General features: G+C 44.4%; 1 protein-coding gene across 1 annotated transcript in view; it reads left to right on the forward strand.

The window, feature by feature from the left end:
• The window catches only part of SLC12A8 (solute carrier family 12 member 8), a 119923-nt gene that overhangs the window by 75402 nt on the left and 20858 nt on the right, over positions 1-23663 (forward strand). The window contains exons 6-9 of the mRNA XM_012808391.2: positions 6278-6365; positions 7834-7921; positions 15266-15412; positions 21612-22257. Coding sequence (XP_012663845.1) covers positions 6278-6365; positions 7834-7921; positions 15266-15412; positions 21612-22257 — 969 coding nt within the window. The remainder of the gene's footprint in view (positions 1-6277; positions 6366-7833; positions 7922-15265; positions 15413-21611; positions 22258-23663) is intronic.

Genomic DNA, 23663 nt, shown 5'->3' on the forward strand with positions numbered 1-23663 from the left:
AAAAAAAAAAAAAAAAAATTACTATGAGGAATATATTAATGCTTTTCTCTTTCCTCTTTCCTCTAGTATCACTTAGCTTTAGCCTTACTTTTACATTGTCAAGATAGGTAATAGTCATATTCCATTTTGTAATTGTAGCTGTGTCCTGGTGCTTTGCCTGTAAGTCAATTTTAGATGATAAAAAATAATTAGACTATGTGACTATTGTTCACTGAAAAGCAAAGTAGGGGGCTAGAACTTCATGTCCTTCATCATGATTCTGATATGGTCTTTGTGCCATTGAGGAGAGAACATACCTAATATACTCAAATGTGTTAATCTTACTTTCATTTTATTAGTTATTTAAAATCATGTCACCTTTCAGTTTGCTTCAAATTAAGACCTTAACTTCCTTGTTCAGTTTTCCTAGGATTTCAATAGCCTAACTTTTTGTCATTGCCAAAATGTGCAGTCAACATATTATTGAAATCATTTAGTTTGTTAATTATACTGTCCATTGTGTTGAATCCATTTCCAATCCAGAAGCATCCTGCTTGGGCCCTCTTATTTTTCTGCTTTAATACTTGTCATTTGTCTGCTACACAGCTGTCATTGTGGGAGTTATCAGTACTGTTTTCTGAATCTCATGTTTTCCTCCTTCATGGTTAACATCCTCATTTTGCTGGAGAGCATTCTTTAGTATCTTTCTCAGAAACAGTCTGGGGCAGGTCAATTTTCTAAGCTCTTCTTTTAATTATACTTTCAGTTAATTGGTTATCTGGTTAAAATTACAGTTTCAAGGCCGGGCAGTGGCTCATGCCTATAGTCCTAGCACTCTGGGAGGCCAGTGGATTGCCTGAGCTCAGGAGTTCGAGACCAGCTCTAAGCAAGAGTGAGACCTAGTTTCTAAAAATAGCCAGGCATTGTAGCAGGTGCCTATAGTTCCAGTTCATTGGGAAGCTGAGGCAAGAGGATTGCTGGAGCCCAACAGTTTGAGGTTGCTGTGAGCTATGACGCCATGGCCCTCTACCAAGGGTGACAAAGTGGGTGACTCTACCGTAAATAAATAAATAAATAATTCCAACTTCAAAATAATGTTCCCTCAGAATTTTTAAGTCAGTGCTCCATTGTTTTCTAGCATTCAGTGTTGCTGATGAGAAGTCTGATGCCAATCTAATTTTTATTCCTTTGTAAGTATTCAGTTTTAATCTTTGGAAGCATTCAGGATTTCTCCTAAAATTGCACAATGATGCATTTAGGTGTGGAATTTTTTCCCATTTGTATGTGTGTGTGTGGTGGTTACTCAGTGGGATAATTCAATCTGTAAACTTGTGTCTTCAGTTTGGGGAAAATTTCTTTCTGTTACTTATCTGGTTATTTTCTTTTCTCTCTTCTCTTTCTGGCTCTCTCATTAGTTCATTGTTGTAACTCCAATATTTCTCCTCTATTTCACTCAAATTTTCTGTCTCTTTATTTTTCTGTTCTAAATACTAAGATATTTACTTAACCTTTGCTTTTCAGATCTATTGCATTTTTAATTTCAGTGATTGTATTTTTAATTTCCAAAAGTTATTTCTTGCTCTTGGAATTTGCTTTTAATAGCATCTTGTTTTATAGATATTATTCTTGGATGTATCTGATGCTATTAATTAGTGTTTTCTTCAGAATTCTCTTCTGTATCTCAATCTGTATGTTTCTTCCCACCAGGGTTATTCCATTTCTATTTATGCATGTACTTGTTTATTTGTTGCCAGTTTTCATCACACATCTGATGACTCTTGGTCCCTGGTGTGGGTTTCCCCTGCTAAGTGTATTTAAGTCTGTTTCCCTGCTGGGGCCCTTTCTTGATGGGAAGCATTTGTGAGTGCGATTGATTTTTGAGCAGGGCTTCAATTGGGTGCAAATATCCACACTAACAGTCCTAGTTTTTCTCAGGCAGGGTATTCAGATGTCTGAAGAAGCATTCCAAGCCTTTCTTTTCCTCCCTTTCACTCTGTATCATTTTCTCCATTTTCCATGTTTCAGACATTTATGGAAAACTCTCATCTACTTAGGGCTCCCCTCTCAAATTTTCTACACTTCTAGGTATTTATTTATTTCTACTACCTTTTTAATAACATCTTGGAGAGAAGGAATGAGAAGAAAGAAAATTGCCTAATATGCCATTTTAAGTAAAAAACTATTTAAAAGTTAGTTTTCTCATGTTTCAAAATGACCATTTTGGAAAATTGAGAAGTAAACAATAAAAAAAAAATCTGTTCTTCTATCACCCAGAAATACCATTATTGATGTTTTAAAATATGTTCCCGTCCCTTTTTCTACACATCTGCATTTTTTTTACAACAGGATCATCCCATATATTGTTTACTTACTCTGTTGCCTGGGTTAGAGTGCAGTGGCATCAGCGTAGCTCACAGCAACTTCAGACTCCTGGGCTCAAGCCATCCTCTTGCCTCAGCCTCCTAAGTAGATGGGACTACAGGCACCTGCCACAATGCCTGTATAATTTTTCTCTTCTTAGTAGAGATGGGGTCTTGCTCTTGTTCAGGCTGGTCTTGACCTCCTGAACTCAAGGGATCCTCCCACTCGAGCCTTCCAGTGTGCTAGGATTACAGCACTGCAGAGCAAAGTAAGGGGTCTAGAACTCCTTGTTTTTCATTGTGATTCTAATACAGTCTTTGTGCCATTTAGGAGAGAATATTCCTAATATAATAGTCAAATGAATTAATTTTTCTTAATTTTATTAGTTGTTTAAAATCCTGTCACCTTTCAGTTTGCTTCAAATTAAGCCATTAACTTTCTTGTTTCACTTTCCCCAGGGTTTCAATAACCTGTGTTGAGCCCAACAATAATTTTTAAATATTATCCCTGACAATATTCTGAGGCATTGTATTTTTTGAAAGATATTTCATCACTTATTTAGACAATCCCTTATTTTTAGCCCTTAGGTGGTTTCTAATTTTTACTACCATTAATAAGCATTTGTAAACATTTAATTGTATTCTTGGCTATTTGCTTTGGGTTAAATTCTGGGAGTGGAATTGCTGCCTTAAAGTATATGCAGACCCCATTCTTGGTCCAACATTCAGGGTTTGCTTAGAGATAGCTCCATTGTAACTTTCTTGCCCCAAACTTTCATTTCACTCCACTTCACTTGGGTTCCCTGAAGCATTATAGCCTAAGCATTAAAAGCATAACTTAAGGAGACTAAATACCAGGGTTGAATTCTACCTTTGCCACTTACTTAGTGATCTTAGGCTATTTTAATTAACTTCTTTAAGCACTTTTCTATAAAATAGGGAAATAATTCTACTTTTCTAATATGGTTGTTGTAAGAATTAAACAAGATAACACTGGATACCTTTTCTTCCATTCTTGAGATACTTTGCTAAGAAGAATGTTCCAGCTCCATCCATGTAAACATAAAAGAGATAAAGTCTCCATCTTTTTTAAGGCTGTGTAATATTCCATGGTGTACATAGACCACAATTTATTAATCCATTCATGGGTTGATGGGCACTTGGGCTTCTTCCATGACTTAGCAATTATGAATTGGGCTGCAATAAAAATTCTGGTACAAATATCTTTGTTATAAAGTGATTTTTGGTCTTCTGGATATATACCTCATAGAGGAATTGAAGGATTGAACGGTAGGTATATCTTTAGATCCATAAGTGATCTCCAAACTTCTTTCCAAAAGGAACGTACTAGTTTGCATTCCCACCAGCAGTGCAGAAGTGTTCCCTTTTCTCCACATCCAACCATAATCTATGGTTATGGGATTTTATGATGTGGGCTAATCTCACTGGAGTTAGATGATATCTCAAGTAGTTTTGATTTGCATTTCTCTGATGATTAAGGATGATGAGCATTTTTTCATGTGTCTGTAGGCCATGCACCTGTCTTCTTCAGAGATGTTTCTCTTCAAGTCCTTTGCCCACCCTGAGATGGGATTACTTGTTCTTTTCTTGCTAATATGTTCAAGTTCTCTGTGGCTTCTAGTTATTAAACCTTTGTCAGAGACATAACCTGCAAATATCTTTTCCTATTCTGAGGACTGTCTGCTTGCTTAATGTATTGTGTTCTTGGCTGTGCAGAAGTGTTTTAGTTTGACCAGATCTCAGTAATGTATTTTTGGTGTTGCTTCAATTGCCCGGGGTGTCCTCCTCATAAAATATTCTTCCAGGCCGATTTCTTCAAGTGTTTTTCCTGTACTTTCTTCTAGTATTTTTATAGTTTCATGTCTTAAGTTTAAATCTTTTATCCAGTGAGAGTCTAGCTTTGGTTAGTCTTTGATTAGCACTATTTGTTAAATAGGGAGTCTTTTCCTCACTGAATATTTTTGATTGGCTTATCAAAAATCAAGTGACAGTAAGTAGCTTGGCTCATCTCTTGGTTCTCTATTCTGTTCCATACATCTACCTCTCTGTTTTTGTGCCAGTATCATGCTGTTTTGATCACTGTTGATTTATAGTATAGTCTGAGGTCTGGTAGCATGATTCCTCCTGATTTGTTTTTATTTCCGTGTAATGTCTTGGCTATTCAAGGTTTTTTCCTGATTCCATACAAAACAAAGTGTTATTTTTTTGAGGTCTTTAAAGTATGACAGTTGTGCTTTAATAGGGATTGCATTAAAATTGTATATTGCGCCTGTGGCTCAAGCAGCTAAGGCGCCAGCCACATACACCTAAGGTGGCGGGTTCAAATCCCCAGCCCCGGCCCGCCAAACAACAGTGATGGCTGCAACCAAAAAATGGCCAGGCGTTGTGGCGGGCGCCTGTAGTCCCAGCTACTTGGGAGGCTGAGGCAGGAGACTCGCTTGAGCCCAGGAGTTGGAGGTTGCTGTGAGCGTGATGCCATGGCACTCTACCCAGGGGGATAGCTTGAGGTTCCGTCTCAAAAAAAAAAAAAAAATTGTATATTGCTTTGGGTAGTACGGACATTTTAACAACGTTGATTCTTCCCAGCCATGAGCATGGTATGTTTTTCCATTTGTTAACATCTTCAGCTATTTCTTTTCTCAGAGTTTCATAGTTCTCTTTATAGAACCCTAATATGAAACCAATTTATAAACACCCACACTTCTATATGAATGCTATAACCCAATTACAGCCCAAGATGAAGGGGAAAGAGGAGAGGGAGGGGAGGGGAGGGGGGAGGATGGGTGGAGAGAGGGTAATTGGTGGGACCACACCTATGGTGCATTTTACAAGGGTACATGTTAAATCTACTAAGTGTAGAATATAAATGTCTTAACACAATAACTAAGAAAATGTGGTGAAGGCTATGTTAACCAGTCTGATGAAAGTATTTCGAATTACATATAAAACCAGCACGTTATATGCCACAATTGCATTAATCTACACAGCTATGATTTAATAAAAATAAAAGAAAGGATTAAACAAGATAAAAAATTACATAAAGCACTTAACACAGGCCTTGACAGGTTGAAAGTATTCCTCAATTATGGTGTTAGATGCATTCCCATCCCTGAGCCCATTCAATCCCTCTTTCAAGGCTGCATTGGCGATTTATCACCTTTGTGAAGCCAGGTCAGTCCATCACATTGAGTTGTTAGACCCCCAGCATGGGCTGGACCCTCATTTGGTGTTCAGGGCACATTGTCCTGTTGCTTTCATTTATTCATATGTACAGGAAGAGGCAACATTTCCCTCCTCATCGTCCAGCGCTGGTTGGTTCCTCACCACCAAGGATTAATTCATTTTCATTAGTGTTCTTGGAGAATAGAGGTGAGGATAAAAAGGAGCTGTGACTCAATTTTGGTGGCATCAGGATTGTTTATTTAGAACTCTTTGGAGCTCAGGAGCTTTGCGAGTGGTTGGTACCTGACCGCAAGGACACTTGAAGCCCAGATGGAATCAGCAGGCAGCAAAGACAGGGATAGTAATGCTGAGTCTCTGCAGGACATGGTCCCAGCTGGGAAGGCAGTGCTCAGCAGGTGGTGTCAGGACTTTTGTGTGGCTTGCAAGATGCCTTCCTCATCCTAGTTACTTTGCACAGAGCAGTGAGATGCTTTTGGAGCTGGAAGGGCTTTCTTCTCGAACATCACCCGACCCACAAAGCTCCCTTTCAGGGCTACAGGGACGCCTCCCCAGTTGCCAGGGGAGATCAAAAAGCAGCCGGTTTGCAGAGCTGCCCATGGAAGGGTTCTGGGAGGGGTGATGTGGGATAGTTTCCAGGAGAGCCCCCACCACCACCCAGAGGGGAAGGGGCAGCCCTGGAGGAGGTGACCTGTGCAGTCCACTGCTCTGCATCACCCTGTCTGGGTATCTTTCAGGAGTCATGGCCGGCTTCAACATGGGGGGCGACCTCAGAGAGCCCTCCACCAGCATCCCCCTGGGCTCCCTAGCAGCTGTTGGCATCTCGTAAGTTCCTTCATGGCAATCAGTCTGAGCTGGAGAGTGGGAGGGAAAAACCCCAGGCAAGAGGGGATTGCCTCTTTTGTTCTGAGAGTGCCCCGACTGTGACCAACTTATTTCATATTCTGATCCTCCCTTTAACGCTCGGTGGGCTGGAAAATTCACGTCTGGTGGGTTCAGACGTTACCCTTTCATAGCTCTGCCTGGGAATACTGCCGAGGAGGAGTGTCATTATCACAGAATACAGACCCAACCCTTTTTTTCCTTCTTCCTCAGCCTCCTGCCCCCTTCCTCCCCACCCTGATTTTGAACTGGGGATTTTTTAACCATTGTGTTTCCAAGATCATTGGCGGGAGAATAACGGCGTGAAAAGTTTTGCAATCAGAGGGCTGAAGGTTTGCATCCCTGCTCTGCTGCTGATGAGCTGTGTGACTTTGGACAATTTATTTAGTTCTATGGGCCTCCATTTCCCGTTCTATAACATGAGGACCATGATGATGTGTGTGCTTCCTAGACTGTGGAGGAGGCACTGTGTGTAGAGACATGTAGCAAAGCTCAGAGACTGGCCCTGCTCCCCCAGCTGACCTTCCCCAAGGCTCACATTGTGCCATCCACACTGGCAGGCAAGGCAGCCTTGGGGTTATTTCTGACCTTCTAGAATCTTCTGTTTTTCTTTCTATACCATGGAAGAAGCTTCTCTGCCCATCACTGGATTAGTGTGAAGAGACATTTAGATCATACACATGACAATGACTTGAGCAGTTGCGTGCCTGTATTATTCTGTGACATCTAAAAAATATTAATGTCTGTTTCATGAATGCTGAATTGGTCCTTAGCTTATTGCAATGGCACCGTTGCTACCAGCCAGGCACGCAGCACCAGGCTTTTTCATACAAAATAAATCAATAGCATTGGGGGAAAAAAGGAAGGCAACAGAGACAGAGTTGAATGTTAGGAAGGAAAGAAAAGAAGGTTCAGGCTGAGAGCCCCATCTTGTTCCCGAAAAGAACCTTTTGCCCATCCTCTTGTGCCCAGATGGGAAGGAAGAGACCGGAAGGATGTGGTGAAGAGCGAGGCCACTGCTCTTCCTTTTGCTGTGGCTCTCTATCCCCTGTGACCCAAACACCAGCAGACCTGGAGACCTGGGGACTGGTTCTTCTGCTGGGAGAGGACGGAGCGGAGCTGCAGATCCACCCTGGCGGCATCCTAGCTGCCTGGGGTGCTGGGCCTCCCACTTCCCCATGCCCAACACCCTTTGTATATATTTTTTTCTTTAATATAAGAAAGAGACAAAACAATATCTTTTTTTTGAAAGAAATATGCTAGAGGAGAAATAGTATAAAAAGCAACTTCCCACGCCAGGAAGGGAGGCTTATGACTGGCCTTTCTCTTTAGTTTTGAGGCAGTTCCCAGAGGAAACCCCAGGGAGAGGGGGCGGGGCTGGGCCAGCGCTGCTCTGTCTTGGGCTTTGCAGGTGGTTTTTGTACATTGTCTTCGTCTTCCTGCTTGGCGCCATCTGCACCCGCGAGGCCCTTCGCTATGACTTCCTGATAGCTGAAAAGGTGAGTCCTGCACTGCCCAAAAGGCTCAGTCTGCCGGGGTCACTTATTTGTTCCTATCAACAAATGACTGCCTCCTCCTGACAGGCCCGCCTGGGAATCCATAGAGAGTCCAACACTGAATTGGGGGTGGTGGGGTGTCAGCAGAAATGATGGAACGGTGCTGGTTCTGTTCAGGGATCCCTAGAAACATGTGACATACCCAGGGAGGCACCTGAATGTAGGTGGCATCTCTTCGTGTCAGAAATCAGGACAGAAACAGAAGGTTGCCAGCTGCACAAGCCCCTCGTTCTTTGCCTTGCTTCGCCTTTGCCCACAGGCAGGAAGTGCTGCTCAGAGGCGAGGAAGGAGGAGGCTGAGGGACAGAGAATGGGCAGGGAGGCCGAGGGAGAGGGAGGAAGCCCAACACCAGGGTGAGGGCCCGCCCCGTCCCTGAGGACCTGACCCCTCTGGCTTTCCTGAGAATCTCAGAAACTCCAAGTTGATTTGGCTGCAACATCTTTGTTTCTAGAGTCCGCACCCTGCCAGGAGAAGATTAGCAAATTCCTTGCGTTCCACAGCCTCTGTCAGCAAGCAGGAGGTCATGTGACATCAAGGACATTTATTTGGCATCACTAGAACCCACAAGAATAAGATTTCCAGACATTTAGTCTGGAAATCCCCCCAAATCCCTACCTTCCCTTAAGTTACTGGAGAAAAAGCCGGCCCTGAGATCTCATCCTTTTTTAGAGAAATGCAGTTGGTTAGGGAGCTGTTCTTATTTGCTCGCTCCTGAGTATGGCCGTGTATATTTTGGGAGAGAGTACCATTTTCTCTTGGTGTGAAGCCTTGCAAGGCAGTCTTGCTGATCTTCATAGAGGGTCCGTGCCTGAGGCAACCTGGTGTGGGAAACTCTAACTTTGAAAGATGCATTTGGGCTGGGTTTTCACATGAGCACATGTTTCTTTTTAAGGTATGCCTAAATCCACGAAATGGTGGTATTTCTTTTCAGGGGTCTTGACTGTGGTATAAAAGCTGGTTTTCAAAGGGGTTCAGTTTAGATGAAACCCACCTTCCAGCGCCCGAGGTCTCAGACCCCCAAGAGCAAGGTTTGCCGTCAGGGAAGGACTGGGTATCCCTCATTTGTATCTGCATGCTTGCTTCTGCCTGGACTTTCATCTCCCAAGGGCCTTTTCTCTAGGTGTGGGATGAAAAGCTTGGCCGCATTAAAGGAATTGAGGGCCTCGGGGAGCAGCAGGAAGCTGGTTGCTTGTCTGCAGCCTGCCCCCGGCCGGCCGGCTAGCTCTCCCTGCCTCTGAAATGGGTTCCTGCCTGGTGGGCTCCTTCTCAGAGGTCTTTTCAACATTTAGAGACTCTGATCTGGATGGAACAAGACAAATCATCCCCTGGCTGGGGAACCTCTCTCTTTTCCTTCCCCTGCTTTGCAAGGAAAGCTCAGAACGGGTGTCTGTGCCTGTTTGGAGGGGGACAGGGGCAGGCAGCCTCCTATCCAAGGAAGACCACAAACAATGACAGGGGAAAAACAGCTCCAGAGACAGCTCGATAGAGCCTTTGTGGGCAGAAACTCCATCCCTAACCATAGACCTATGAACAGCACCTTCTTTGGAAGGGCACCTGTCCCTGACAGTGAGACAGGTAGGCAGGCGCTCAGCCATGTGGGGGCACCTGCTACACGAGGCCCAGCAGAACTGCGTGGGACCTCACACTGGGAAGAAAGGTGGAAAGTTAGCTCTGGGAGAGGACAAGAGACAGTTTCCTGGACCAGGCAATTGTAAAGTCTACAAAGAAGGGAAAGCTACTGCTCTGGGTTCTCAGCAACAAACAGGGGCTGGTGCAGCAGCACCTTGGTGTCCTTCTGATTCCCAAGGTGATGGCACAGGGTCCCCCCCCCCCAAGCTTTCTGTCTTCCTGCTCTCTGGTGTCCTTGAGGCTGACTCAGTGGCAGTTGCAGGCACCAGACGTTTCTGTGGTCAGCACCTGGGGAATGCTGGGGATGGGAGGAGAATGCAAGAGTCTGTACTGGGTCCCCAGCACACCTACCACCCAGATATGCTTTTAATAAACCATTCACCTGAGCCTCATGTCGCAGCTATGGCCTCTGTTCTGAGCCAGCCCCTCTCTGAGCTTTCCTGGGCCTTAAAGAAGCAAGGCCTTGTCCGCCCATGTGCCCTGTGCACTGTGTGTGGACGCTGTGATGGGGCTGGCCTTCGATATATGCTTTGCTGCGTGCGTCAGAGGACCTCCTCAGTGTGTATCTTCTCCTGCTCTCTCTCTTGCTCTCTCTCTCTCTGAGGACAGTCATCTCCAATGGCTGCAAGTTGCCTTTCTTCTCATCTGTAGCTGGTCAGTGAGTCTCTTTCTTTCTGGGTTTCCTGTAGCTTCTCTGATCTATTTCTAATCATATGGCTACTCAACCCACAGTTTTTCTATCACGTATCTTTTTACTTCTTATCCTACCCCAGGGGAACTTTGTCTCAGCCCTCAGCAATGTTATTCTGCCTTTAAAATCTTGCCTGCTTCAGCGGCTCTGAGACAGCATAATCGCTGGCGCATATTAGGTGCTAAATAAGTTTTAACTCCCCTACACACTCCTTGCAGGCATGCCCTGGCAGGTACAGACATTTATTTTAGGAACACACTTTCCCCTCCCACCAATCCACCATGTCTAACTGAATGGGAAAAGCCAAAATAGTCTATCCCAATATTATGCAATTATAGAGGAAGAAATTGTGTAAAGAGTAGTATTAGTAGGGACAAAATTAAATAGACTAAATAAATGTTTTAAAATAAACTTGTATACAGCCCAGAAAAACAGATGTTTATTGTAGATCAAAAAGACCAGTACCTTGGGAATCCTAGGGCCTGCTGATTAGTAAAATAAGGGCAAATTAAGTAGGAAATTACCCCCAAAGTATCTTTATTAAAAATGGGGGATCCTACAGAGTAGCCTCTGATCATCCCTGAATTCAGTAGTCAGGTTTTATGTACTCAGGTAGGAATGAATGTTCACGACACAAGCTGTGCGTGGAAGATGGGGCTGGGATAGGGCTGTGGCCAGTGAATGAGCCCGGTCAGACCCTCAGCACCCGCAGCCAGGCCACCCTGACTGGCCTCTGCACTGCAGTGGGCACACATTTGTGGCTCTCAGAAAGGGAAGCAGACTGGTCTCTTTATGGAAAATGGCTACACAGCTAGAGGTAAAATGTGGCTGAAAGCTGAGATATGGGTGAATGCGTGGAGTAAGGAAAATGCTAGAAAACTCACGTCTCTATGGAAATATGACGTGGGAGAACACCAGGGGGGCTGTTGAGACATTGCTTTATCAATCATATGGGATTGTGAGTGTTTCAGTATGTACTGATCTCAGTGATATCAAGGAGCACGGGGTTAGATGAGGCAGAGGGAGTCTCTTCAAGAAAAGAGAGCAGCCAGTGAACTGGTGGAGCCCTCAATGACTGAAGCTCAAAATGGGAGCTGGGATAAAATACTAAGAGCTGGGAGATGGAATTAATGTTCATCAGCAGTTACTGAAAAAGATATTAGGGTAGTGCATACCCTACATGGTATTTTGTGATGGTTCAAATTGATGTACACCAGAAGGGCACTTAAAAAAATGTTGATACATACCTGCTTAACTAAATTTCCAAAACCAAGCTGCTGGCAAGGTTCTAGTCTGATATGAATAGAGAAAATGATTATGTGCTGTGAGGACTGGGAGTGAAGCACACAGTTCACCGTTGTCCCTATAAAGCCTCGCCTGTGCCTAGCACCATGCCCGGAATGTAACCTGTCCTCAGCATATACGTCCTCAATGTGTGGGTGGATGGCAAACAGAAAAATAAGGCTAGGACTGAGGCAGGAGAGAGATGGGATAGAGCTTTGATAATTTATCCAGGCATAGGACCAACATTTCATATATTTTTTCAGAAAATAGACTAAATGATAGTTTTATATAAAAAAGTGACAAGTATACAGGTAAAACAACTGACAAACAGGACATAAACAAGGTTTTACACCTGGAAAATCCCCCGCCTGACATACAGCCCCACAGAGGAAGGCTGGCCAAAGGTGGGGGGCACTGTATCCTGTGCTCATGGTGCCGGGGACTCTGTGAGCCAATCCAAAGCCTGAATAATGAGACCAGCCTAGGGAGTCTCATTCCCACTCTGAGTAAATGGCCAGGCTTTAAATGAAAAAAAAAAAATTGTCTGAACACAAATATACATAACCTTTTGCATAAGAAGCAGTAAGACTAGGCTGGGACAGAGGCTCACACCTGTAATCTCAGCACTCTGGGAAGTGGATGGATTGCCTGAGCTCAGGAGTTTGACACCAGCCTGAGCAAGAGTGAGACCTTGTCTCTGCTAAAAATAGAGAATCTATCCAGGCGTTGTGGCAGGTGCCTGTCGTCCCAGCTGCTCTGGAGCCTGAGGCAAAATGATTACTTGAGCCCAAGAGTTTGAGGTTACTGTAAGCTAGGGCACCATGGTACTCTACTCAGGGCACAAAGTGAGACTCTGTCTCAAAAAACAAAGAAGCAGTAAAGCTTCTACAAGGAGATACATACTATGCCCGACTTTCCCTAAGAATTAATTGCATCATTCCCAGTGGTTCTCCACACTGGCTGCTCGTCAGAATCACCTGGACAGGTCTACCATGTCCGTGTCCCACTCCATACTAATGAAAACAGAATCTCTGAGGTGATTCTTATGTTTAGCCAAGGTAGAGAACTACTGAGTTACATTTTCAGAAAGCTTTTGACAAAATTTCATCATGGAGTCTATTTTTTTAAAAACCAGTCAACATAGGATGCATTTGGTAGAGAAGATAGGTCCAAAAGTTGCCTTCTACATCTCAGAATGGATCGAGCATTGCTAATGAGACCAGTTTGGGCAGACATCTAGGATGCAAATGACAATAAAGTCGAGAAGCTTCATTATTTCAACTGCTGAGCTGTTTGCCAGACTCTGGGTCAGATGCCAGGGTGTGGGGAGGGGGCTAAAGGCACCTGACACGTAGAGATCAACCCTTAAGGAGTTCTTGCAGTGCTGGCAAGATAAGTCATGAGCATAATTAACTATCCTGCAGATAGAAAATAACAAAATGCCATCAGGACACACAAAGTGATGGGAAATACTAGAAGATATTGATTCTTGTAGTAATAAAATGGTAAGTGAAAGATGGAGGGGCAGGACAAACCCCCAAAACTTACGACTTTGAAGAGAAGAGACAAGTGAGATTCACTGGCGTAAGAGTGAGCTAAGGCATTAGGGGAAGAGTAACCTACACAAATAGAGGACAAGATGAGCCCTGTGGTGGACCTTAGTCTTGCCCACCAAGCCTCCAACCTCCCTGACCACTTGGGAGGTTTTGAAGAGAGTGAGTACCCCAAGTTGTAAGTATTGCCGAAGCCCAGTGGATCAGACCTCTCTGGCCGATTGCTTTGCAGCCCTGGTAGGGTATGGGACTTAGTTAGGCCGTTGTACGCTCAAATTACAGTGAATGAAGCAAAGATAAGGAGATGGCAAGAATTCGTCCACAGGGAAGAGGGGTGCTGGTGCCATCTGGCCAAGCTGTCCCTGTTGAAGGGTCTGGGTGTGTCTCCAGGTTTGGATCCTGATCTTATAGCCTCCTGATGATTCTGTGAACTTGCAGTGTCCTACAAATACATTCTTAAAAAAAAAAAAAAAGATTCTTCTGGTCCAGAACCCTGACTACTACAGGATTCATCAGTCAAATTATTCCAGTGTAATTTATGAGCCAGGAAAGAGGTGTCGCCAGTGGCTTGTGTTCAGTGTGATTTGATGATACGGATCTGGTGCATTGCTGAAGCAAAGAAGCAAAAAATGGGGGTGAGGAAGGCCTTCACCAGGAAGGGTGTAAGTGACAAAGTTGAAAATTAGTTCTAACCTGTCTATATTCTGTAGACAAATGAGCACTTGGAATGCAGAATTCTGGCCACAGTGCCTCAAGTGAAGTAGAATGGACAGGGCACCTTAGATAATCTAGAAAGAGAGAGGCTGCCCTGTGGATGCAGAGGAGTCTGGCTCTGGGGCAGGAGGTAGATTCATGACTGACAGCTGGGCACACAGCTGCGGGCTGGCTAGTTGACACTAAGAACAGCTGTACCCTCTCATTCTATCTGTTGGGCCTGATGGGCCTTGTGGGCCACGGATCTCATTCATTCCTTCAGCGTTTATATTTGTGTTGGACATTAAGAGTTCTAGATAGAACATCTGCCTAAATGAAGACTCCAGATTAGTGGAGGAGACAGCATGACAGGTGCCATCCTAACATCACGTTGAGGTGTGCTCACCGTGGTCACCTCCATAGGAGGAGGTGAGGTTTGTGCTGAGTCCTGAAGCACAATTAAGAGCTCAGCAGACATGGAGTAGATTAGGGGGTGTGGACAGAGGGTTGAGCAGGCAGAGAAATCAAGCTGATCAAAGGCTCTCAGTGTGCAAGGTGCAAGGCGAAAAGAGATCACAGACTAGGAAGGGCTTTGTATGTCAGGCCAGTGGGGAGCTTTTAATATGTTTGCAACAGGGGCGTTATGGTGAGATTTGCGTTTAGAGAGTTCACTCCGGCAGAGGCTTCAGGGGTGTTAGATTCAGAGTGGGAGAACTTAAGAGGCAAGAGGCTAATTAGTGTTGTGTTAATAGTTGGCAATTTGTTTGCAAAGAGTAGGCCCCAGGAAAAATAAAAAAAGGAGAGAGAGAGAGTAGGCCCCAGGCTTGGTGTGGTGGCTCACACCTGTAATCCTAGCAGTTGGGAGGCCGAGGTGGGTGGATTGCCCGAGCTCACAAGTTTGAGACCAGCCTGAGCCAGAGAGAGACCCCTGTCTCTAAAAAATAGCCAGGTGCTGTGGTGGGTGCCTGTAGTTCTAGCTACCTGGGAGGCTGAGGCAAGAGGATTGCTTGAGCCCAAGAGTTTGAGGTTGCTGTGAACTAAGATGCCATGGCACTCTGCCAAGGGTGACCAAGTAAGACTCTATTCCAAAAAAAAAAAGTGTAGGCCCCAGACCACCAGTGTCAACATCTCCTGGGAACCTGTTGGAAATCCAAATTCCCAACCTCTGCTCCAAACCTACGGCACCAGAAACCCCTGAAATCTGTTTTAACAAAGCCCCGGTGCAGGCTCCGTTTGAGGACCTCTGTGTAGTTCACATGAGATGAGATGGTGGAGTCAACTGAAATAGTGGGATGAAGAAGGGTGAGGCTGAGGATATGGGAACTGTGTCCCAGAGATTGGCCCTGTAGGCCTCAGTGCATGGTTAGCCGTGGTGCTGGGGTGCAGAAAGGAGCAGAGCAGGTTCTGGCCCTGAGTAATGAGCTGCTCTCTCAATAGGTGTCCCTTGTGGGCTTCCTGTTCCTTTTGGGCTTGTACATCTCCTCCCTGGCCTCCTGCATGGGTGGTCTCTACGGAGCACCCCGGATCCTGCAGTGCATTGCCCAGGAGAAAGTGATCCCTGCACTTGCCTGTCTGGGGAAAGGGGTAAGTGACCCCACCTTTTTTATTTTGAGAAACACCTTTTGCCACTAACCCAATTGTTGGCCCATAAATTGCTTACATTTTTCTGATTAGAACCTCTGGTCAAGTTCTCTGGGTTGGGATAAAGAACACAGCGGTCGTTTCTTTCACCCTCTTCTCTGGTTGGCTTAGGCTGGGGCCAACTGGATGAAGCATCTTCAAAATCATGGCCACCCAGCCCATGGCACTAGGTTAGCCATCCAGCCATGGGAACGTCTTGGCCTCTGAGTGGCAGGGAAACAGAGGTACCCACTCTTTAATAAACATGACTTTAGGATCCTCCAGGCTTAGCATACAAGAAAGATTATCTTGGTTAGGAGAGGAGCTGGTTCTTGCAGCTCTAGCTCTGCCCTCGAGGGATCCTCTTCCCTTTGAAGGTCCTGTTTGGTGATTTCCCACACCTCTGGCTTCTGGGCTCCCTGTTAACCATCGTGAGCCAAACCTTAACTGACACCGTGTAGCTTGGTTGAGTCATGGCTGGAATGATGGAAAGAGACACTCCTAAAACCTAGGGGATGACAGAAGAAAACTAAACGGAGGACCCCACTTCCTAATAATGTGGTCTGCAAGCCATAATTTCTTTTGTCCTTTGGGGGGCACAAGGGTGCCCTCCATGACCCATTTCTGGTTTCCAGCCTCCCTATTGTCTAGGGCTCATGTAGATGCAAATCATGCTTCTTATCCTCAGCGAGCGCGGCCAGGGAGGAGCATGACTGTCATGTCTCTACCTTCCATGTGCTGTGTTGCCTTTTTTTTTTTCTTTCTTCCATTTCTTTCATTTTTGATTGGCTAACATGTGCACAGGGTTCAAAGATAAAAATAATATAATAAATTTTTGCTTCTATCATGAGTCTTTCAACCTTTTGTCCACCCCAACCCTGCCCCTTCAGTACCTGTTTTTATTAGTTTTTTGTTTTTCTTTTTGACAGAGTCTCACTATGTTGCCCTCAGTAGAGTGCTGTGGTGTCACAGCTCACAGCAACCTCAAACTCTTAGGCTTGAGCGATTCTCTTGCCTCAGCCTCCTAAGTAACTGGGACCACAGGTGCCTGCCAGAATGCTCAGCTATTTTTTGTTGCAGTTGTCATTGTTGTTTAGCTGGCCAGGGCCAGGTTCGAACCTGCCATCCTCGGTGTATGAGGCTGGCACTATAACTACTGTGCTATGGGTGCCAAGCCTTTTTTTTTTTTTTTAATGAATCCTTCTCTTTCTCATTTTTATGCAAAAGATAGTATTGACTATACATGTTCTTACCTTGATTCTTTTCATTTCATATAACTTAGAAACCTGTCATTTCATTTGATCATGGAGAGAACTTTCTCGTTCTTTTTCCATTGTGTGGATGTACCGTCATTTATTTAATTGGTCCCCTAGAGATTGACACTTGTGTGCCTTCTAGTAAACAATGCTGCAATGAATAATCTTGTGTGTATGTGTGTGTGTATACATTTTTGGATATGTGTGGTAAGATACAGCTACTGGATAAGTTTTTAGAAGTGGGAAATGGAAACTGCATTTTTAATTTTAGTGGATATTGCCAAAGCACCTTCTGTAAGATTTGCATCATTCTGTACTTTAACCTGCAATGAATAAGGGTGCTTGTTTTCCCACAGCCAATACCACTCTTAGACTCAAATCAAAAGATTCTGCTTTACAAGACTGCTTTGGCTCTTGGGTGTAAGAAGTTTGTGAAGCCAAACGTACATGCCCTCTCCTAGACCATGCACTGGGTATCCTGTACCCTGGAATTCCTTGCTCAGATCATCTCCCACCCCCCACCCAGTGTCTGCAAGGGCCTGTTCCTTTCTAGAACCAGAGAGCAGGCTGGCCTACGACGTAGGAGTGTGAGGTGCTCCATGGTCTGGTCTGGGAAGAGAAGGGAAGTGGGCTCTGAGCGGGAGGCTGCACATGGTCATCTTTCAGTAAGGAAGTCTGAGTGAGAAGTATAAGAATTCTAAACTGGAACTTGGACTTCCTCATCATCATGAAGGGGTATTTGCCAAGAAGGGAGTCCAGAACACATTTGATTTAACAGGTTGTTAACTTGGTTTATAACCCATTTGCACTTTTACTCCGAGAAATAAACCCGGTGTTAGCAAGGAGCCCATCCAATATGAATTGCTGCCCAGTGACTATAATCGACAAGTTATGGTATACTTTAAAATAACCAAAAATGTAGAATTGGAGCCCTAGAATTGGTTCCTAACCCATAGAAATGAACAATGCCTGAGACAATGTATTCCCTAATTACCCTGATTTGACTTTTAAAAATTGTCAACACATCACATGTATCCAAAAATATATACCACTAATATGTACTTATAGTAAGTACAAATGTGAATTGTTGCCACTGGTACAGTGGGAAGTGGCGTTTGGGGGGATACTGGGGATTGCATTACTCTTAACCATGAATGAAGTTGAACACCTTTTCCTTAAGGGCTACTTGTAGTTCTTTCTGTGATTGTGGGTTATTTTCTTCTCAATTGCTAGACTACACTCTTTTTCTGTTAGGAAGACTAACTCTGTGTATGTGTGTTACAGACATTTGTCCTAGTTTGTCATCTGTCCTTTAACTTTGGGAACTCATTTTTCAAAGCTTCTTTATGTACAATTAAGTCTCCTCAGCTCATTTTCTTTTTTAATGGGGGAAGAGAAGACACTTAAAAAAAAAACTTAAAGAAACTTTTTTGGGATATATTCAATATTCAGAAGAGGACATAAAACAAATGTGGAGACTTTTAAAGGAAACTACGAGTGAACACCCTGGTGACCTAAGCCCCCATGCCCCCTCCACATGCTGCCCTCCTCTTTGAGGCCCTTCCCACTCAGTCTCTGAGCCACTAGCCTGATCTCTATGTTTGTACTTTCCTTGCTTTCTTTATGGTTGGTTTTACTCAGTGGTTGGCAAACTTTTTCCAAAAAGAGTCAGGTAGTGACTATTTTAGGCATATGGTCTCTATCACAACTACTCAGCTCTGCTGTTGTAGCTCAAAAGTAGCCACAGACAATACCTAATATAATACTTTATTTATAGACACAAATTTGAATTTTGTGTAAATTCCATGCGTCATCAGATTCTTCTTTGATTTTTTTTTCACTCAACTGTTTAAAAATGTAAAAGCATTCTTAGCCCGTGTCAGATTTGACTGGGAGCTATAGTTTGCAACCCCTGGCCTGCTCCTTATTTATGTATCTCTAAGCAAAATAGTTTAATTTTGCCTGCATTTGAATTTAAATATATGAAGTCATATGTACATATTCTTTTACGGCATGCTTTTTTCACTCAACATCATGTGTATGAGGTTTATGCTTATAGCAGGAGCTTGTTTATTACTGGGGACTTTTATAGATCATGGGCTGACATTGTTGTGCCGGTGTCCCGGGCACATGCAGAGTTCCTCCAGACTGGGCGCCCCTTAGAGGAGCTGCTCAATTGTGAGGACTGCATCTTCACTGCCTAGATAACATCAAACTCTTTTCCAAAGTAGTGATGCTAATTTACCCTGCTATCGGCAGTGCGTAAGAATTCCTGTTTCTCATTATTTTTGCCAATATGTGATATCAGATTTTTAGATTTTTTTTTCAGTCTGTTTAATAGCATCTCACTGAAGTTTTGATTTCTATTTCTCTGTCTATACTTTCTGGACAGTTTTTCTGTAAACCTAAACCTCCTCTAAAAAATAAAGTGTTTATATACACACACATATATATAATTTTTTTTTTTTTAGAAAGAGTGTTACTTTGTTGCCCAAGTTAGAGCGCCATGGCCTCAGCCTAGCTCACAGCAACCTCAAACTCCTGGGCTCAACTAATCCTCCGGCCTCAGCCTCCTGTGTAGCTGGGACTATGTGCCTGCCACAATAATCAGCTAATTTTTCTATTTTCTAGTCGAGACAGGGTCTTGCTCTTGCTCAGGCTGGTCTTGGTCTCCTGAGCTCAAGTGCTCCTCCTGCCTCATCCCAGAGTGTCAGGAATACAAGCATGAGCTACCTCACCCAGCCAATAAAGTCTATTTTAAAAAAATGAAAAACAATTATGCTTCTCTCATTACTAGTGATGCTGGGCATCTTTTCATATGCTTAATAGACATTCTTTTGTAAAGTGTTTGTTAAATCTTTTACTCATTTTTATAAGTGGGTTGTCTGTCTTTTTCCAGTTATTTTATAGGAATTCTTTGTATATTCTGGGCACCCGTTGCCAGTTATATGTGTTGCAATAACAACCCATTTGTGGCCTGGCTTTTTTTCTCTTTTTTTGGTTTTTCTTGGTGAAGAGAAGTTTGCGTTGCCCTGGTTTAGCATCTCAGCGCTTCACAACCCACTTATCAGAATCTCCGGCCGGAGGACCCCTAGTGATCTCTTTCACTGACCTAAACTCTTCTTTTAAATTTTTTTTTAGTTTCTGAGATTCACCTTATTCATGGTAGTTTAGTTGTTAGAGTCTGCTAAGCAGCTATAACAAACATACTTGAAAATTTAATCCTCAAACACAAAGTGTAGTTTTACTCTTTTTAAATTTTATTTATTTACCTATTTATTTTTTTTTTGAGACAGAGTCTCACTTTATCACCCTCAGTAGAGTGCTAGGGCGTCACAGCTCATAACAACCTCCAACTTCTGGGCTTAGGCGATTCTCTCGCCTCAGCCTCTCGAGTGGCTGGGACTACAGGCGCCCCCCACAACGCCCGGCTATTTTTTGTTGCAGTTTGGACAGGGCTGGGTTCAAACTCGCCACCCTTAGTGAAGAAGGGCTTGGTATATGGGGCTGGTGCCCTACCTACTTTTATTTTTTAAAGACTTCTACTCTGAAGTTCTGGGGAAGGCATTTCAGGTCATGGGGAGCTCTGAACCTCAAAGACTTGGGCTGATGATGACTCTGCTATCTCTGACCTGTGGTTTCCATGGCTGCTGCTGTCCCGATCCTGGTCCTGGCTGTACCTAGAGGGACACGTGTGTGGGCCAGATCTGGAAGTGGCCTACATGCCTGCCCTCACTTACAGGGAGATGAGCGCAGTGGTCAGGCTCTGTGTGTATCCTGAGGCTGGCAGCGTTTGCTGGTAGAGGAAGCGACAGAGAAGAGGCATGGAGACTTCTGCTTGGCTGACCAGCTGGGAGGATGGTGTTGCCATTTTTTGAGACAGAGAAAACTACGGAGGGAGTAGCTTTGAGGGGAGGGGGACCAGCAGTTAGAGTTTGGATATATTTGGCTGAGATCCTATTAGCAACTGGACATGTTGATTTGGCAGCTGGATATTTAAGCCCAGATTTAGGGGAATGTTTTAGGCTGGAGATTCAAATGTGGGCCTTGTCAGCAGAAGGCTGGTATTTAAAGCCATGAGCCAGCTTGCAGTCACCTAGGGCAGGAGCATGAATAGAGAATTGGTCTGAGGAGGAGCCAGGGATGCTGTAGATATAGAGTTAGAGACGTGAGGAGCCAGGAAGCGACAGAGTCCGGGGAGGGAGGCAGGTGGGGAGAAGTGAGGTGAAGAAGGGCTTTCAAATGTAGTCCGGCCAGCTGGGTCAACTGTAGTTCATGGGTCAAAGAAGACGGGGACTAAGTGATTATTATTCAAGGACAATGTTGGGTGACTGTGATGAATAGTTCCCAGGAGTGGCAGTTAGCCCCTTTCTTCCATTCCTGTGCCTCTGAAGGTCACATGCCCACCTGCAGCGATCACAGGGGTGTGTAATGAGTGTGCATGAGCGCTTGTGTGTGCATGGCTGGTAGCAGAATTCCCTTCCTCCAGCCACCAATTATTCAGTCATGTCTTCTGTGATCTGCTACTCCTGGGAAGAATCAGCTTTGTATCTCTTTGATTTCCTGGGCTGGTGTTAAAACCCAAAGAAAGACAAAAGGGGAAAATACTTAGGAAGTACAAGTTCTATGATAACGCACCGTGTTAATAGTTAAGAATATGACTAATGCCTGCAGGGCTTTAGGGGCCCACAGTACCTAATGCTGTGTTAAGCATTTTACATGCATTTAGTTCTGATCTCACTATATTTCCATGAGCTGGATGTTATTATCCCAAGTTTCTAGATAAGCGGTTACATGATAAGAAATGTCTGACTCATTATGAGTTGTGTTTCTCGTATAACTTCTGAAATTTCTCCAACTTTCTATCTGAAATTTTATAGTCCTACATTTTATTTTTGTTTCTGCAGAAAGGGCCAAATAAAACACCGATAGCTGCCATCTGCTTGACCAGCTTGGTGACCATGGCCTTTCTTCTGGTGGGTCAGGTGAATGTTCTGGCCCCCATCGTCACCATCAACTTCATGCTGACTTACGTCGCTGTGGACTACTCTTATTTCTCTCTGTCCATGGGTCCCTGCAGGATCCCCCAGGGGCCTAAGCCAGCGCTCAGGGAAGACCCAGAAGCTCTCCACTGCTCTGAACGCCTGCTCGTGGGGAGAACGCCCAGCTATGGTTCTGAGGGCCCTGCCCAAAGTGTCTTGGAGGGCACGCTGCTAGAATTCACCAAGGACATGGACCAGCTCCTCCAGCTAACCAGGAAGCTTGAGAATAGCCAGCCCAGGCAAGGAGAGGGTGGCAGGATCCCAGAGAGACAGAAGAGGAAACACAAGAAGGCCACCAAGCAAACCCTGCAAGATAGTTTTCTCCTGGACCTCCAATCCCCTGATACCTTCCCTACTGAGAGCTCTGACAGATTACCCACTGCCTCCCAGGAGGGACAGGAGTCCTCCTGGAATGAGCAGACTTCTAGGAGTAAAGGGATTCAACCTGAGGGGACATATGGAGAACAACGTGTCCCTAAGCTGGGTAACCAGTCTGAGCCGAGTGGAGAAGGTGAGTGCTTCGGAATCACACTGGGGACTCCCAGTTTGGATGACCATTGGTTGCCTCTCCTATCTAGTTGCCATGACTTGGTTATAGCTGGGTTTAAAATCCTTGTTAATTTTGTTTGATATTTATTTTAAAACATTATATTCAGGAGTCTGCTGAGTTATTATCATTTTCTCTGTTATATATAGTTAATTTTATCTTTTTATTTTATAATTTTTTATTCTTTCAAGATATAGACTATCTCTGTTGCCCTCAGTAGAGTGCCATGGCATCATAGCTCACAGCAACCTCAAATTCTTGGGCTCAAGCGAGTCTCTTGCCTCAGCCTTCTAAGCAGCTGGGATTACGGGCTACTGCCACAATGCCCACCTATTTTTAGAGACAGGGTCTCACTCTTGCTCTTTCATGCTGGTCTTGAACTTGTGAGCTCAGGCTATCCATGCCTTAGCCTGATTTTTTTTTAATGTTGGTTGTTCTATCAGTCATGATTAAGCTTGATTCTGAATAACAAAATTATAAAATAATAGTGGCTTAATCCAGGTCCTACTGAGGGAGGCAGAGGTGGGCAGTCCAGGGCTGCTGTGACAGCTCCATGGTCCAAGTGCCCCCCTTCTCCTTCTCTCGTTCTCTTTCTCATCCTTGGCATGTTGTTCCCTGGTCCAAGCTGTGGCTGCTGGAGCCTGCCATTCCATTCATAGTCCAGGGAATACAGAAAAGAGAGGGAAGAAAGGCAAAGGGTGAACCTCCAGACGGAGTCATGTGGGGGAACCTTCCCCAAAGTCCATCCCATGATTTTCGTATTTCATGGGTTAGAATTTTAGTCATGTGATTACAATAAGCCAAGAGGGAGGCTAGAAAGTGTTTTTTCTTAAAGCCGGTCATATTGCTACTTCACATAAAACTATGGTTTTTTTTTTCTTTTAAGGAAGAATAGGAGTTAAGGTAGCAACTATTAGTCTATGCCACAATTATCCTGTTTTTAATTTCCAAGAGCTCTTGGTTGTAACCTCATTTATCCTTGTCTTTCCCCCCTTAATTTGAACATCATTCATTCTTATTTTATGGGTACAATGGCTTATTTATCTCTCTAATAATATTTGTCTCCCCCTTGAAAGTCTTTCTCAGACTGGGCACCATGGCTCATGCTTGTAATTCCAGCACTCTGAGAGGCTGAGATGGATGGACTGCCCGAGCTTGGGAGTTTGAGACCAGCCTGAGCAAGAGCGAGACCCTGTCTTTAAAAATAGCTGGGTGTTGGCTCGGCGCCTATAGCTCAACCGGCTAAGGCGCCAGCCACGTACACCTAACGTGGTGGGTTCGAATCCCCAGCCCGGACCCGCCAAAACAACAATGATGGCTGCAACCAAAAAATAGCCAGGCGTTGTGGCGGGCGCCTGTGGTCCCAGCTA

The sequence above is a fragment of the Otolemur garnettii genome, unplaced genomic scaffold (genome assembly GCF_000181295.1).
Source record: "Otolemur garnettii isolate 467f Iridium unplaced genomic scaffold, OtoGar3 scaffold00089, whole genome shotgun sequence".
In the NCBI taxonomy this organism is placed as follows: Eukaryota; Metazoa; Chordata; class Mammalia; order Primates; family Galagidae; genus Otolemur; species Otolemur garnettii.